At 34.0% G+C, this 18,479-nt stretch overlaps 2 protein-coding genes across 2 annotated transcripts in view; one reads left to right on the forward strand and one right to left on the reverse strand.

Moving 5' to 3' along the window:
- Nucleotides 1–3,671: 3,671 nt before the first annotated feature.
- LOC121760585 (zinc finger MYM-type protein 1-like) lies at nt 3,672–9,106 on the reverse strand. Its single transcript, XM_042156229.1, has 4 exons — nt 9,101–9,106; nt 8,840–8,910; nt 4,290–5,121; nt 3,672–4,037 (listed from the first exon to the last, which is right to left on the reverse strand). Exons 1-4 carry the CDS (start codon nt 9,104–9,106, stop codon nt 3,672–3,674), a joined length of 1,275 nt encoding a protein of 424 aa, XP_042012163.1.
- An 8,250-nt stretch (nt 9,107–17,356) lies between these two features.
- Nucleotides 17,357–18,479, forward strand: part of LOC121761471 (DNA-directed RNA polymerase subunit beta') — a 3,447-nt gene continuing 2,324 nt past the window's right edge. The window contains exon 1 of the mRNA XM_042157117.1: nt 17,357–17,850. Within this exon, the coding sequence (XP_042013051.1) occupies nt 17,421–17,850 (430 nt within the window). The 5' untranslated portion in view covers nt 17,357–17,420. The remainder of the gene's footprint in view (nt 17,851–18,479) is intronic.

Raw genomic sequence — 18,479 nt, forward strand, 5'->3', positions numbered from 1 at the left:
GTTTACAAAACACATCACTCTTATTGTGATTTTACTTCACTCTTGTTTACAAAACACTTCACTCTTATTCTGATTTTACTTCACTCTTGTTTACAAAACACATCACTCTTATTGTGATTTTACTTCACTGTTGTTTACAAAACACATCACTCTTATTCTGATTTTACTTCACTCTTGTTTACAAAACACATCACTCTTATTGTGATTTTACTTCACTCTTGTTTACAAAACAAATCACTCTTATTCTGATTTTACTTCACTCTTGTTTACAAAACACATCACTCTTATTCTGATTTTACTTCACTCTTGTTTACAAAACACATCACTCTTATTGCGATTTTACTTCACTCTTGTTTACAAAACACTTCACTCTTATTCTGATTTTACTTCACTCTTGTTTACAAAACAAATCACTCTGATTGTGATTTTACTTCACTCTTGTTTACAAAACATATCACTCTTATTGTGATTTTACTTCACTCTTGTTTACTAAACACTTCACTCTTATTCTGATTTTACTTCACTCTTGTTTACAAAACAGATCACTCTTATTGTGATTTTACTTCACTCTTGTTTACAAAACACATTACTCTTATTCTGATTTTACTTCACTCTTGTTTACAAAACACATCACTCTTATTTTGATTTTACTTCACTCTTGTTTACAAAACACATCACTCTTATTCTGATTTTACTTCACTCTTGTTTACAAAACATATCACTCTTATTCTGATTTTACTTCACTTTTGTTTACAAAACATATCACTCTTATTCCGATTTTACTTCACTTTTGTTTACAATACACATCACTCTTATTGTGATTTTACTTCACTTTTGTTTACAAAACACTTCACTCTTATTTTGATTTTACTTCACTCTTGTTTACAAAACACATCACTCTTATTCTGATTTTACTTCACTCTTGTTTACAGAACACATCACTCTTATTGTGATTTTACTTCACTGTTGTTTACAAAACACATCACTCTTATTCTGATTTTACTTCACTCTTGTTTACAAAACACATCACTCTTATTGTGATTTTACTTCACTCTTGTTTACAAAACAAATCACTCTTATTCTGATTTTACTTCACTCTTATTTACAAAACACATCACTCTTATTCTGATTTTACTTCACTCTTGTTTACAAAACACATCACTCTTATTGCGATTTTACTTCACTCTTGTTTACAAAACACTTCACTCTTATTCTGATTTTACTTCACTCTTGTTTACAAAACAAATCACTCTGATTGTGATTTTACTTCACTCTTGTTTACAAAACATATCACTCTTATTGTGATTTTACTTCACTCTTGTTTACTAAATACTTCACTCTTATTCTGATTTTACTTCACTCTTGTTTACAAAACAGATCACTCTTATTGTGATTTTACTTCACTCTTGTTTACAAAACACATTACTCTTATTCTGATTTTACTTCACTCTTGTTTACAAAACACATCACTCTTATTCTGATTTTACTTCACTCTTGTTTACAAAACACATCACTCTTATTCTGATTTTACTTCACTCTTGTTTACAAAACACATCACTCTTATTCTGATTTTACTTCACTGTTGTTTACAAAACATATCACTCTTATTCCGATTTTACTTCACTTTTGTTTACAATACACATCACTCTTATTATGATTTTACTTCACTTTTGTTTACAAAACACTTCACTCTTATTCTGATTTTACTTCACTCTTGTTTACAAAACACATCACTCTTATTGTGATTTTACTTCGCTCTTGTTTAAAAAACACATCACTCTTATTGTGATTTTACTTCACTCTTGTTTACAAAACACATCACTCTTATTGTGATTTTACTTCACTCTTGTTTACAAAACATATGACTCTTATTGTGATTTTACTTCACTCTTGTTTAAAAAACACTTCACTCTTATTCTGATTTTACTTCACTCTTGTTTACAAAACACATCACTCTTATTGTGATTTTACTTCACTCTTGTTTAAAAAACACATCACTCTTATTCTGATTTTACTTCACTCTTGTTTACAAAACACATCACTCTTATTGTGATTTTACTTCACTCTTGTTTACAAAACACATCACTCTTATTGTGATTTTACTTCACTCTTGTTTAAAAAACACATCACTCTTATTCTGATTTTACTTCACTCTTGTTTACAAAACACATCACTCTTATTGTGATTTTACTTCACTCTTGTTTACAAAACACTTCACTCTTATTCTGATTTTACTTCACTCTTGTTTACAAAACATATCACTCTGATTGTGATTTTACTTCACTCTTGTTTACAAAACATATCACTCTTATTGTGATTTCACTTCATTCTTGTTTACAAAACACTTTACTCTTATTCTGATTTTACTTCTCTCTTGTTTACAAAACAGATCACTCTTATTGTGATTTTACTTCACTCTTGTTTACAAAACACATCACTCTTATTCTGATTTTACTTCACTCTTGTTTACAAAACACATCACTCTTATTCTGATTTTACTTCACTCTTGTTTACAAAACATATCACTCTTATTGTGATTTTACTTCCCTCTTGTTTACAAAACAAATCACTCTTATTCTGATTTTACTTCACTCTTGTTTACAAAACACATAACTCTTATTCTGATTTTACTTCACTCTTGTTTACAAAACACATCACTCTTATTCTGATTTTCTTTCACTCTTGTTTACAAAACACATCACTCTTATTCTGATTTTACTTCACTCTTGTTTACAAAACACAAAGAACAACACATAAATATGAAGTGATCTAATTCCAAACTCAAGCACCATCAAGATTCAAGAAATCAAATTCTCATAATAGTAGTGATCAAAAATAAATCCCAATGCAGCGAACACAAAATTGAAGCAAATTAAGTGCATTATTTAGCAACAATTATCCAAAACTGAAACTCTAATCAACAAAAATCAATGATTTCTGTGAGCATGGAAGTAGAATATGACAGCAGCAGCAGTGGCAATGGCTGTGACCATCCACCTCCTTCCACCGCCAGTGGCGGAGCCAGAGATTTCATAATGGGGGGTCCAAAATTAAACTTCAAAAAAAATTACATAAATTAAATTATAAGGTTCAAAATGTAAAAGTTAAATGCAATCACATCATAACATTTGTCTTCTATTCTTCATCTTCTGAAACCGCTGCATAATAGTTTCATTGGTAACTTTAACAAACACATCCTTTTCGATGTAAAGAACTAAGCAATCATTCAATAGTTGGTCTCCCATGCTATTACGTAGAGAAGTCTTGATTATCTTCATTGCTGAAAAGGATCTTTCTACTGATGCAGTGGCAACTGGTAAGATCAATGACAACTTAACTAATGAATAAACCATTGGAAAAACTTCATGTTTCCTTGTAGAAACCATCTTTTGAGCAAGACCACTGATTCCTGATATTTGTGAAAACTTTTCATCTATGCGCACATCGAAAATAAAGTTCTCAAGTTGACTTTTAAGCTCGGACAAAGCAACTTCAAAAAATTCAGAAGGATAATATCGTGCAAGACCAAGCAGCTTCTCCAAATCAAATGCAGAAAATAAATCCCTAGGATCAAAACATGACATGCATAAAACTAAGTCTGTGTTGACTTCATCAAAACGTTGATTCAACTCTTGAGCTTGCAAGTCAATAACAGAACAAAAGAGCTCAACTCAATAATAGTGGAGATTCTTCATTTTCTCAGCTCTACGTCTTCCTTTTTTTCGAACTACAAACTCATCTTCCATGTCAAGCACATCCAGTTCATATTTGCTGCAAAACTTAGAAACATCAGCAAGCAATACATCCCAATCTTTTTCCCTCATTATTTGCAGACGTGATTTTGCTACCTTGACAAGATTCATCGCATTAACAATGTCTTGATCTTTCTTTTGTAGCACTTGGGAGAGTTCATGTGTGATTCCCAAGATTTGCTTCATAAGATGTAACACAAAGACAAACTCAAAACTATTTATAATTTCTAGCACATCATCAGCTTCAGCCCTTATTGAATCGTCATGACCATTCTCCCCAACATACTCAAGAACATCAACAATAGAAGAATATAAATGTATCAAGTTGACAAGAGTACCGTAATGTGAACTCCAACGAGTATCTCCAGGTCGCTTCAATGACATTTCTTGATTTAGTCCTCTTCCTGTGCTTATTTCATCACTTGCAATCTAATTAATAATATTCTCTCTCTGTTTCTCCCGAAGTATATCTCTGCACTTACAAGAACCTCCAATAGTATTACACAAACGAGAGATAGAATTATAAAAAGAACTGACAATTTTATGCTTTTTAGCAACAGCAACAATCGTGAGCTGAAGCTGATGAGCAAAGCAATGTACATAATAAGCACTGGAATTTCTCTTGAGTATCAAACTCTTCAACCCATTGAATTCTCCTCTCATGTTGCTTGCGCCATCATATCCTTGACCTCTCAAACTAGATATACTTAAATCATAAGTAGATAACAAATAATCAAGTGCTTTCTCAAGTGAGGTTGCAGTTGTATCACTAACATGAACAACACCAAGAAAACGTTCTATAACACATCCATTCTTGTCCACATATCGCACCACAACACCCATTTGCTCTTTGACAGATACATCTCGACACTCATCAACTAATATGGAGAAAAATTCACTTCTCATATCATGTACAATAGCTTTCGTTGTCTCAACAGCAAATGCATTTATAATATCTCTCTGAATATCTGGTGATGTAAGTTTGAGATTGTCTGGAGCATTTTTTAGCACAACACTAGCTATCTCTTCATTGCAAGAAGAAATAACTTTCAAGAACTCAAGAAAATTACCTTGATTTAATGATTCTTCTGACTCATCATGACCGCCGAAAGGCAATCCTTGCATTATAAGATAACGAAGAGAAATAATCGTTGCATCTAATCGCAGGCGGTAGTCAAGCTTAGACTGTGTTGACTGTTTTGCCAAAGAGACCTCAATGTCTTGGGCTTGATTCATCAAATCCTCACATGCTAATCTGCACCTGTTATGAGCACTTTTATGGTTTCCAACATGATCTCTTAATCTTTCTTTCTTGCGCCAGACCGTAAACCCCCCTGATACAAAAGCATCTTGTCCATTTCCGTGGAGTCTTGAAAAAAGATAGCAATATAAACAAAAAGCTGCTTCCTTTGTAACACTATATTCCAACCAATCCTTAAATTCATCAAACCAATGTGAGACAAATTTACGTTTTCGATTTCCATCTACTGTAGGACGAAAATCATGATTACGTGGTTGACACGGACCTTTAAGTAAGTAAGCTCTGCAAACTTGTTCTATTAAATTTGGTGGATAACTCATTATATCAGGTCGTTCTCCTGGATCACTTGGAAGATTCTCTAAATCAACCTTACTTTTATCTTCATTCGATAATTCTTGAGGTTGAAGAAGTGAAGGTTCAACTGATGAAGAATCAACGGAAGAAAGTTTCTTGAAATAACGATCCATATACCTACAAAAATAGTCAACACTGATTAAGTTCAAAATATTTGATATTTTCTGTATGCAAAACTATTAACACACACATCAAATAAAGAATTGGAGTTATAAAATTCCAACTACAGAACCACTGTAGTCCGTAGCCATTGAATTACATAAGCTATCTTCTTTCTCCCCTTTTGAATTATTATTGCAGCCAAACAAAAAAACAACCTATGTAGAAAATTAATTGAATTATATTTGAGTTTTGAATATACCTAGTTCTAGTTTACCAGATTTCAGACTTGGAATGGCAGAATGAATACGCTAAATTCATACTTGGATTGGAACGGCAGAATGAATACGCTAAATTAAGAGGCACGATTCATATATATTTTGCTGAAACCTATCTCTAATATTATATTTATTATAAATTATAATTATTGTGAAATTACTAAAATACCCCTAAGTTTTTTAAGAATTAGTGGGGGGACCATGGGCACCCCTGGCCCCACCCTCCCTCCGCCCCTGTCCACCGCCGATCTCCCTAATCACCATCTCCTTCTCATCAAAGCACCTCTGCATTTCCTCCTCCGCCAAATCTTCCGATTCTAATTTCTCCACAATCCTTTCCAAAACCTAGATTCGCTCATCTCTAGCATCCAATTCCACCATCAGCGACGCCTTTTTCCTCCAATTCAGCGTCCGATTCCTGCAGAACGTGACGGCGACGGCGACGCCAACGGCGACGAGAAGGTTGAATCGCGCGAATTTTGCAGAAGAGAGAAGAGAAGGTTGAATCGCGCGACGAGGTTGAATCTCCTGTCGCCATTGCGACGACGGCGGGTACAAGGCGGCGATGAAGATGGAGAAGAGGAGATGAATTCAATTTGCCGATGTAACCTATTTTTGGTATGCAATGACCACTATACCCCCGCCTTGTTATTATGGAGTAAATTTATGATTGAGGGAACTAATTTCTCCTTAAATTCGAAAATTGCATGTATTAATAATAGCCATTGATTTTCTTGATCTTGTGGCTGTGATTTATTCTCTAGTTATAGGTTTAAGGGGCTCTTGCCCTAAATCACTACTATATATATATATATATAGAGTTGTGATCATATGATAACCCATAATTTTCGTGATAACCCTATAATCAAATCTGGACCACACATATTTACTAATCTTATGCCTGAGATTCAAACTTAGATTTACTTCATAAAAAAGGCGCAAGGGTAAATATGCCACTCCACATGAATCACTTTCCCCCGACCAAGAATCCGTCAGTATTAGCGGGATGAGATCGGAGCGGCTCTTCTTCGAGCCTGGCCCGATGAGTTCCATACTGGGCGGAAGCAAAAACAATCGACGACGGAGAAACATATGAATCAGAGAGCGTGGCGGTGGTGGTGATGGATTCGATGAATCCGTTTGTCGATTTCAAGGCTTCGATGGCGGAGATGGTGGAGGCCTACGGCTGCAGGGTCAGAGATTGGGAGTTTTTGGAGGAGCTTCTGGGTTGGTATCTCAGTGTTAACGATGACAGCAACCATGGCTATATAGTTGGAGCTTTTGTGGACGTGCTCATTGATGAAGACACTTCTTCTTCTTCTCTTTCTTCTTCTTCTTTAGCTGCTGCTGCTGCTGCCAATTATTCTTTCACTTCTCCTCTCTCGTTTACTTCGTATTCCACTGAGGAAGACATCAATATTATTGTCCACAAATAGTAGTAGTAGTATGATTTTCTTTTTATCTTCAGTTTTTTGGAAATGACAGTTAGTTATGGTTGGCGAACTCCGTCTTCTAGATTAATCTAATTTTCGGTAGTGGTTGATGAAGATGACAATATTTATCTATCCGGCAAAACCATCATTTTATCCCCTGAAACCATCATTTTATCATGTGCAACTATCATTTTACCTTCTAAAACTATCATTTTATCCCATGAAACTATCATTTTATCTCCTAAACAACTTTCCCACAACTTTATTATTTTGTTTTTTTTTTAATTTCTGACAAATTTCACAGCAAAGTCTATATAAATAGATGAGCATAAAAAAGATTCAAACTTTTGCACTCATTCCTCCAAATCCTTCTTTCTTCCATTGAGGCAAGCATTATTTTTCCTGCATGAAAAAATATTATTAATGTGTTCTGTTTTGATTTTAATGTTGTTCTGTCTCACATTTACTTTCTCTTTCAAATTGATATTTTATAATCGAATGATTATTTACCAGTAGAATGATAGTAACTGGAACTCATGCAGATTAATTAACACCAAATATTAGTTTTAATTAGTAGTAAACGTAATGAGTAGTAAAACATCCATTCACTCTGTTGTGAGATAGTACTAATTTTCCTCCAATTTTAGTGTAAATTTTTCTTTTTTTTTCATGATAGAGAAACTACACTCACTCAATAAGAACAATGAAGAATTGCCCAAAAGATCATTTTTAATGTCCAATAAAACAGTTAAAATCCGAGTTTATCATAGAATGATACTCTGAGTTGATAAAATGATAGTTTTGCCGGATAGAATTATACTCTGAGTTGATAAAATGATAGTTTTGCCGAATAGAATGATACTCTGAAATCTTTTGTGTATTAGGAAAGAATATGCGGGGTTTCAATTGATTTTTATACACCGTGACTGATTATAATTACCAGCTATTCAATTGATTTTTATACACCGTGACTGATTTGTTTTGTGCAATTAAAATTTAGTTTGTATTCTTTATGCTTTAGAAGCTGAACTCTCACTTCATTAACAACCCAGATTGCATCTTCAATTCTTCACATCTCATTTCGATTTGTTGCATTCTCTCAATTTCTTCACCACCTATGGACATCTCCTTGCCACTGGATCAAATCCAGAGCAGATACAAATTCGCATGCTCGCTCATAAACCCCGTTGTTTTCAAACAAAAGTTCAGATTTTCAGAGTTGATAAAATGATAGTTGCACTTGATACAATGATGCTCTCAGGGGATAAAATGATAGTTTCAGGGGATAAAATGATAGTTCCATTTTTTTCAAGTGCTGGTTGCGACCAGATGCATCCAACACGAATATGAAATATACAAAAAAATGTTTTGGCGAATATAGATAGGTTTCCAAATTCATTGTATTGTAGCATCTTCTTTTTAGTATATTTATTCCATTATTATACAAACAATTATGTAAATTTGCAAATTCAAACAAATAAATTTATGAGGTTGACGCTTGTGATATTGTCACTTATAGCGAACACGAAATAGAACAAATCATTATTGTACACAAATTTATAATATGTAGAGATTAAAATCAAATTTGTAGACATGGTATTTGAAATAGTGATATTTGCCAAACTATATTTGATCGAAATTTGGTAGTGCAAAGATGCTTACCTTGTTGTCTTACAAGTTCTCAAGATGTAGCATATGGCGAACTTCACATGAGATTGAGGAGGTATAGAACACTGCATTGTATACCAAGATATAGAATTTCTAGGATTTGATAGTAACTTGGGGTTTATGGTTTGGGATTTCATAGTAGCTAAAATATAGAATTTCTGTTCTTCCTTCTGAAAATAAAAAAGATATTTCATGCTGGATAGTTTATCGTTTGTGGTCTCCACATCAGTTTTATTAAGGAAAGTTATATCTAACCTCCATATCGTTTGTTAAATTGTTATATTTGTCATTAATCAGTGTTTGTAGTTAAATGGATTCAAATCACCATTGGGTGTTGGGTATCTTTGCTTTGGTTTTGAAGTCGGATTATATCCGCTGTTGGGGTGATCCAATTGAAATATGTATGAAAATATCATCCAATTCCATAAATAAAATTTGAAAAGTAGGGCATCGGACACTTAATTATGAATATTCTATAACTAGTACCAAGCCTCAGCCGTTGCCACTGTCGCCGTTATATCAATGAAAATAGTTAAAATCCGAGTTTATCATAGAATGATACTCTGAGTTGATAAAATGATAGTTTTGCCGGATAGAATGATACTCTGAGTTGATAAAATGATAGTTTTGCCGGATAGAATGATACTCTGAAATCTTTTGTGTATTAAGAAAGAACATGTGGGGTTTCAATTGATTTTTATACAACGTGACTGATTATAATTACCAGCTATTCAATTGATTTTTATACACCGTGACTGATTTGTTTTGTGCAATTAAAATTTAGTTTGTATTCTTTATGCTAATTGGCGGACAATTCGAAGCTGAACTCTCACTTCATTAACAACCCAGATTGCATCTTCAATTCTTCACATCTCATTTCTATTTGTTGCATTCTCTCAATTTCTTCACCACCTATGGACATCTCCTTGCCGCTGGATCAAATCCAGAGCAGATACAAATTCGCATGCTCGCTCATAAACCCCGTTGTTTTCAAACAAAAGTTCTGATTTTCAGAGTTGATAAAATGATAGTTGCACTTGATACAATGATGCTCTCAGGGGATAAAATGATAGTTTCAGGGGATAAAATGATAGTTCCATTTTTTTCAAGTGCAACGAATATGAAATATACAAAAAAATGTTTTAGCGAATATAGATAGGTTTCCAAATTCATTGTATTGTAGCATCTTCTTTTTTGTATATTTATTCGATTATTATACAAACAAATATGTAAATTTGCAAATTCAAACAAATAAATTTATGAGGTTGACGCTTGTGATATTGTCACTTATAGCGAACACGAAATAGAATAAATCATTATTGTACACAAATTTATAATCTGTAGAGATTAAAATCAAATTTGTAGACATGGTATTTGATATAGTGATATTTGCCAAACTATATTTGATCGAAATTTGGTAGTGCAAAGATGCTTACCTTGTTGTCGTACAAGTTCTCAAGATGTAGCATATGGAGAACTTCACATGAGGTTGAGGAGGCATAGAACACTGAATTGTATACCAAGATATAGAATTTCTAGGATTTGATAGTAACTTGGGGTTTATGGTTTGGGATTTCATAGTAGCTAAAATATAGAATTTTTGTTCTTCCTTCTGAAAATAAAAAAGATATTTCATGCTGGATAGTTTATCGTTTGTGGTCTCCACATCAGTTTTATTAAGGAAAGTTATATCTAACCTCCATATCGTTTGTTAAATTGTTATATTTGTCATTAATCAGTGTTTGTAGTTAAATGGATTCAAATCGCCATTGTTTGTTAGGTATCTTTGCTTTGGTTTTGAAGTCAGATTATATCCGCTGTTGGGGTGATCCAATTGAAATATGTATGAAAATATCCTCCAATTCCATAAATAAAATTTGAAAAATAGGCCATCGGACACTTAATTATGAATATTCTATAACTAGTACCAAGCCTCAGCCGTTGCCACTGTCGCCGTTATATCTATGAAAACAGTTAAAATCCGAGTTTATCATAGAATGATACTCTGAGTTGATAAAATGATAGTTTTACCGAATAGAATGATACTCTGAGTTGATAAAATGATAATTTTGCCGGATAGAATGATACTCTGAAATCTTTTGTGTACTAGGAAAGAACATGCGGGGTTTCAATTGATTTTTATACACCGTGACTGATTTGTTTTGTGCAATTAAAATTTAGTTTGTATTCTTTATGCTAATTGGCGGACAATTCGAAGCTGAACTCTCACTTCATTAACAACCCAGATTGCATCTTCAATTCTTCACATCTCATTTCGATTTGTTGCATTCTCTCAATTTCTTCACCACCTATGGACATCTCCTTGCCGCTAGATTAAATCAAGAGCAGATACAAATTCGCATGCTCGCTCATAAACCCCGTTGTTTTCAAACAAAAGTTCAGATTTTCAGAGTTGATAAAATGATAGTTGCACTTGATACAATGATGCTCTCAGGGATAAAATGATAGTTCCATTTTTTTCAAGTGCTGGTTGCGACCAGATGCATCCAACACGAATATGAAATATACAAAAAAATGTTTTGGCGAATATAGATAGGTTTCCAAATTCATTGTATTGTAGCATCTTCTTTTTAGTATATTTATTCCATTATTATACAAACAATTATGTAAATTTGCAAATTCAAACAAATAAATTTATGAGGTTGACGCTTGTGATATTGTCACTTATAGCGAACACGAAATAGAATAAATCATTATTGTACACAAATTTATAATCTGTAGAGATTAAAATCAAATTTGTAGACATGGTATTTGATATAGTGATATTTGCCAAACTATATTTGATCGAAATTTGGTTGTGCAAAGATGCTTACCTTGTTGTCGTACAAGTTCTCAAGATGTAGCATATGGCGAACTTCACATGAGGTTGAGGAGGCATAGAACACTGCATTGTATACCAAGATATAGAATTTCTAGGATTTGATAGTAACTTGGGGTTTATGGTTTGGGATTTCATAGTAGCTAAAATATAGAATTTTTGTTCTTCCTTCTGAAAATTAAAAAGATATTTCATGCTGGATAGTTTATCGTTTGTGGTCTCCACATCAGTTTTATTAAGGAAAGTTATATCTAACCTCCATATCGTTTGTTAAATTGTTATATTTGTCATTAATCAGTGTTTGTAGTTAAATGGATTCAAATCGCCATTGGGTGTTGGGTATCTTTGCTTTGGTTTTGAAGTCGGATTATATCCGCTGTTGGGGTGATCTAATTGAAATATGTATGAAAATATCCTCCAATTCCATAAATAAAATTTGAAAAGTAGGGCATCAGACACTTAATTATGAATATTCTATAACTAGTACCAAGCCTCAGCCGTTGCCACTGTCGCCGTTATATCAATGAAAACAGTTAAAATCTGAGTTTATCATAGAATGATACTCTGAGTTGATAAAATGATAGTTTTACCGAATAGAATGATACTCTGATGTCACGACCGCCCATACAAGGGTACCACAACGCGGCGATCGTGACCGACATGCATGGATAACAATTTAAAGAGAACATATTGATTAACTTAAAGGAAGAAAACAACTTAGTTTAAAGAGTTTAAAGTTAAAAATTTTTTTTGAAAAGACATAAGGTAAAATACTTTTAAAAAGGACGACGGGAAAAATTAGACTTAAGAAATACATCAACTAACTAAAGTTGAACAAATACTTAACTTAAATCTCGAAGAATAAAATTTTAAAAAGACAACGTAAACACTAGTTTAAAACTCATCACCACCATACATGTTCACACACAAAACATAAAGGAAAGATTAAGTCTTGAGTCATAGTTCAAGTTATAGCAGCGGAAAATACGGTTCAAGGAGAGTCAAGGACGACGCCTATGTATGACGACACAATGCATCCTAAGTACTTAAGCCGGCTCAACATCCACCGCAACATCCCGCTCAACCTGCACATAAGAAAATAATATGCAGGGCTGAGTACTTGTTGTACTCAATAGGCTCATGCCGAAAACATTTTAATAATAGTTATGTCATCCATACCAGTGATCTCGAGTTTTATGTAGTAAGAAAATATCACGAGAAACACAAAAAAATATTCAAGTCTGGCCAGACAATTTATCTCCCCACTTTTCACATCAATCCATCAATCACATCACAGTGCGACGATAGTGTGGCCACACTATTCGCCCACGAGACCGGCCGACTTGCAAGGACGGCTCGCGATCCCACCAGTGTACACAGCCCGATAGGGTTTACGGCCCTACTCGGACCCGAATTCGTTTCACAACACAGCCATATAGCCTAACGGAGTAAACTCATACGAACTAGGCATCAGGCACACAATCTCATAACAAAAACAACATGGCATGACATAACAGTTAAACCACCCTTATATCTCCACATAATATTTTTCGAAAAAGTAAAGAGGTTTGAAAAGAAAGCCCACCTCATTCGCTTAGCAATTCACAACCCAACTTAGCAACTCTCGATCCTCGAGTTCACGAATACACAACACCCTTGTCAACGACAACATAAGTCAGCCTCACACTTCAACATATTACTATGCATGTCCTATCGTCTCTCTCTCATCGTCTTTCTCAATCCCCCAACCCAACATACGTCAAAAAGGTGTAAAGACACACGTATCGCATTACAACTTATCGCAAGTGCTTACACCATTTAGACACGTTCCTTGGACATACATGCATCATACAATACTTTTAAACTTGAAAATAAGAGTTATTTTAACAAGGCAGAAAACTGGCAGAACTGCGCGACCGTTTTGTAAAAATTACTATAAATTCACCCGTCCTCAAAAGAAGCTAAATTTTGGTCACAATACAGAAGACACATTCAAGTTCGTCCATGAAGATTTTCACACCGAAATCAAGTCATTTGGTCAGTCATATCACATATTAAACTCTCTGGTCGTAACATACAATTTCCGACAGTATTGCGCAGTTCCTTTGAAGAATTCACCATAAATTCATACGATGCCCAAAAAGGCTGAAAATTTAACAAGACTCAGAAGCCACTTCAAATTTTCATATAGTTCAAGAATCACATCAATCGGAGGTCATTTGGTCAGTCAAACAGAAAACGAAACATTCATGGTGAGAACTCACGTTTCTGGCAGATTTGCGCAGTCAACTTCAAAAATTTATTAAAAATTCATTTTTCGATAAAACAGGCTGATATTCACACGAGACACAGAAAACACCTTGAAGTTTACTCATTAAAAATTTGATAGCAAAATTCGTTTGTTTGATGGGTCAAATACAGATCATAAGTCACTGGTCGTGCATCACAGATTTCTGGTTCAAGTTCGAAAATAGGGTTTTTAAACTTCCACAACACAACCACCGATTTTTCATGCTCGAAAACACATAATCATGCTTACACGTTCCTCAAACACATATTTGCATACAAACTCATATTATTCACCCAATAAATCGATCCAACTCACATGATTTCAAACAACAAGTTCTTACGAAGCACACTTTCCCTTCCGTTAAAACTTGCGATCTATCGAACCTACACCCTCTACATGCATGTAGGACTCAAGAACATGGTCAAAACGGATAGGATGATAAGAAGTGAGCAATATACCTTCTTTGACACAAAACGAATCGGTAGAAACGACGGATGAAGCGATTCGTCGGAGACTCTCGAAAATAACTTCAACGGATTGCAAGAACACGAGTTGGATGGAAGATTTTTGGAGATGGGAGAGTGGGAGAAGAATGAAGCGTGTGAGAGAGGGAGAAGAGAGGGGGCGAAAATTGTAGGGAGAGTGGGGGCTAGGGTTTGTTTAATTGCTATTTATTTGCTAGGTTTAATCCATGGGTAAATTAAATAAATAAATTGTGTGGAATTAAAATATAGGCTAACAAATAAAAATCCCACAATTAAAAGAATAAAATAGGCTTGTGGGAGGTGAGGGAATTTCGAAAATTCCAGGTGCACAACAAGGTAAGCATCTTTGCACTACAAAATTTGTGGGGAATTCCAGGAGATTTTGGTTTTAAAATGACAGTTCCATTTTCGAAAATTCCAGGTGCTTTGGTTTTGAAGTCGGATTATATCCGCTGTTGGGGTGATCCAATTGAAATATGTATAAAAATATCCTCCAATTCCATAAATAAAATTTGAAAAGTTGGGCATCGGACACTTAATTATGAATATTCTATAACTAGTACCAAGCCTCAGTCGTTGCCACTGTCACCGTTATATCAATGAAAACAGTTAAAATCCGAGTTTATCATAGAATGATACTCTGAGTTGATAAAATGATAGTTTTGCCGGATAGAATGATACTCTGAGTTGATAAAATGATAGTTTTGCCGGATAGAATGATACTCTGAAATCTTTTGTGTATTAAGAAAGAACATGCGGGGTTTCAATTGATTTTTATACACCGTGACTGATTATAATTACCAGCTATTCAATTGATTTTTATACACCGTGACTGATTTGTTTTGTGCAATTAAAATTTAGTTTGTATTCTTTATGCTAATTGGCGGACAATTCGAAGCTGAACTCTCACTTCATTAACAACCCAGATTGCATCTTCAATGCTTCACATCTCATTTTGATTTGTTGCATTCTCTCGATTTCTTCACCACCTATGGACATCTCCTTGCCGCTGGATCAAATCCAGAGCAGATACAAATTCGCATGCTCGCTCATAAACCCCGCTGTTTTCAAACAAAAGTTCAGATTTTCAGAGTTGATAAAATGATAGTTACACTTGATACAATGATGCTCTCATGGGATAAAATGATAGTTTCAGGGGATAAAATGATAGTTCCATTTTTTTCAAGTGCTGGTTGCGACCAGATGCATCCAACACGAATATGAAATATACAAAAAAATGTTTTGGCGAATATAGATAGGTTTCCAAATTCATTGTATTGTAGCATCTTCCTTTTAGTATATTTATTCCATTATTATACAAACAATTATGTAAATTTGCAAATTCAAACAAATAAATTTATGAGGTTGACGCTTGTGATATTGTCACTTATAGCGAACACGAAATAGATTAAATCATTATTGTACACAAATTTATAATCTGTAGATATTAAAATCAAATTTGTAGACATGGTATTTGATATAGTGATATTTGCCAAACTATATTTGATCGAAATTTGGTAGTGCAAAGATGCTTACCTTGTTGTCGTACAAGTTCTCAAGATGTAGCATATGGCGAACTTCACATGAGGTTGAGGAGGCATAGAACACTGCATTGTATACCAAGATATAGAATTTCTAGGATTTGATAGTAACTTGGGGTTTATGGTATGGGATTTCATAGTAGCTAAAATATAGAATTTCTGTTCTTCCTTCTGAAAATAAAAAAGATATTTCATGCTGGATAGTTTATCGTTTGTGGTCTCCACATCAGTTTTATTAAGGAAAGTTATATCTAACCTCCATATCGTTTGTTAAATTGTTATATTTGTCATTAATCAGTGTTTGTAGTTAAATGGATTCAAATCGTCATTGGGTGTTGGGTATCTTTGCTTTGGTTTTGAAGTCGGCTTATATCCGCTGTTGGGGTGATCCAATTGAAATATGTATGAAAATATCCTCCAATTCCATAAATAAAATTTGAAAAGTAGGGCATCGGACACTTAATTATGAATATTCTATAACTAGTACCAAGCCTCAGTCGTTGCCACTGTCGCCGTTATATCAATGAAAACAGTTAAAATTCGAGTTTATCATAGAATGATACTTTGAGTTGATAAAATGATAGTTTTGCCAAATAGAATGATACTCTTAGTTGATAAAATGATAGTTTTGCCGGATAGAATGATACTCTGAAATCTTTTGTGTATTAAGAAAGAACATGTGGGGTTTCAATTGATTTTTATACACCGTGACTGATTATAATTACCATCTATTCAATTTATTTTTATACACCGTGACTGATTTGTTTTGTGCAATTAAAATTTAGTTTGTATTCTTTATGCTAATTGGCGGACAATTCGAAGCTGAACTCTCACTTCATTAACAACCCAGATTGCATCTTCAATGCTTCACATCTCATTTCGATTTGTTGCATTCTCTCGATTTCTTCACCACCTATGGACATCTCCTTGCCGCTGGATCAAATCCAGTGCAGATACAAATTCGCATGCTCGCTCATAAACCCCGCTGTTTTCAAACAAAAGTTCAGATTTTCAGAGTTGATAAAATGATAGTTGCACTTGATACAATGATGCTCTCAGGGGATAAAATGATAGTTTCAGAAAGTAAAATGATAGTTGCACTTGATAAAATGATGGTTTCAGGGGATAAAATGATAGTTTCAAAAAAATGATAGTTTCAGAGTATAAAATGATAGTTTCTGTGTTTAGATTTATGAAAACCGTAGTGATACATTGAAAAATGTACTAATACAATTTGTAATTGAACATCTTGCACCACAAATTTAATGTGTTGTTACGTATAAAAAATCAAATTTTCTTGATAACAAAAGTAGTAACTACGATCTTTAGCTCTGGAACTGAATCATTTCCTTGTATCTGAGAAAAACTTCCAGATTAATAGGAAGGAAGCTTAATCGGAATAAATCCGAATTTGTATTCTATGATCGATCGGTATAAACACCAACAGCTACGAATTGGATTAGTTTCTCCTCAACAAATAAGCGCTTGGGCCACTAAAATCCTACCTAATGGGGAGATAGTTGGAGAGGTGACAAAACCCTATACTTTTCATTACAAAACCAATAAACCGGAAATAGATGGATTATTTTGTGAAAGAATTTTTGGGCCTATCAAAAGTGGAATTTGTGCTTGTGGAAATTATCGAGTAATCGAAGATGAAAAAGAAAACCCGAATTTTTGTGAACAATGCGGGGTCGAGTTTGTTGATTCTCGGATACGAAGATATCAAATGGGCTACATCAAACTCGCATGCCCAGTAACCCATGTGTGGTATTTAAAACGTCTTCCCAGTTATATTGCGAATCTTTTAGATAAACCTCTTAAAGAATTAGAAGGCCTAGTATATTGCGATGTGTGATTTGATCAAAATTATGATTTTACAGATTTGGAATGAGAAACTGTCATCCCAGTCAATCCAATTGTGGGATGCCCTGGATCTGACATGTTACTCGGTAAGAGTACCACGAAGCTCAGACTTAGGGGTGTAGTCAATACTCCCAAATCAAAAGGGGAATTTATCTATGGTCAATTTTGGAACAAATCCAAAAATTTATATTTGTACCTCGTAAAAAAGATTTATTTGTTTTGTGGAATTAACCATTTACTTTCTTTTGGAAAGAAATTATGTTCAAACAAGCAAATATGTCATGGTTACAGGAGTCTATCCATCGCGTATAGGCTTTAAAGGCATCGTGGCAGAACCGTCGAGGTTAAGTAGGGACCTAACAGATTGAATGGAACAATACATAGACAAGTAAATCCCTTATGAATTTGAATTCCAAGGTATTCTTTAATTTCATTTTTGAATTCTAATTAAGAATTAAGGAATTTCTCATTCGAAGGGAAGTAGACTACTCAAGAATTCCACATTTCATTTATGTCGAAATTGAATAACGAATTAAGAAAATATTAATTTTATTAATAAATAAGCGGAATCGATGAAATCTTGCTTGGTCTTCACTGGGAACTTGAGTAAGGA

This window comes from Salvia splendens, chromosome 13, assembly GCF_004379255.2.
Source record: "Salvia splendens isolate huo1 chromosome 13, SspV2, whole genome shotgun sequence".
Classification (NCBI taxonomy): Eukaryota; Viridiplantae; Streptophyta; class Magnoliopsida; order Lamiales; family Lamiaceae; genus Salvia; species Salvia splendens.

Excerpts from the sequence above, each read along its gene's own strand:
- LOC121760585 (XM_042156229.1), bottom strand. Across the intron at positions 5,122-8,839 it reads AGAACTTGTAAGACAACAAG|ACTCCACGGAAATGGACAAG; the intron begins GTAAGCATCTTT and ends TCTTTTTTCAAG. Across the intron at positions 4,038-4,289 it reads TTGCTAAAAAGCATAAAATT|TATGTTGGGGAGAATGGTCA; the intron begins GTCAGTTCTTTT and ends GATGTTCTTGAG.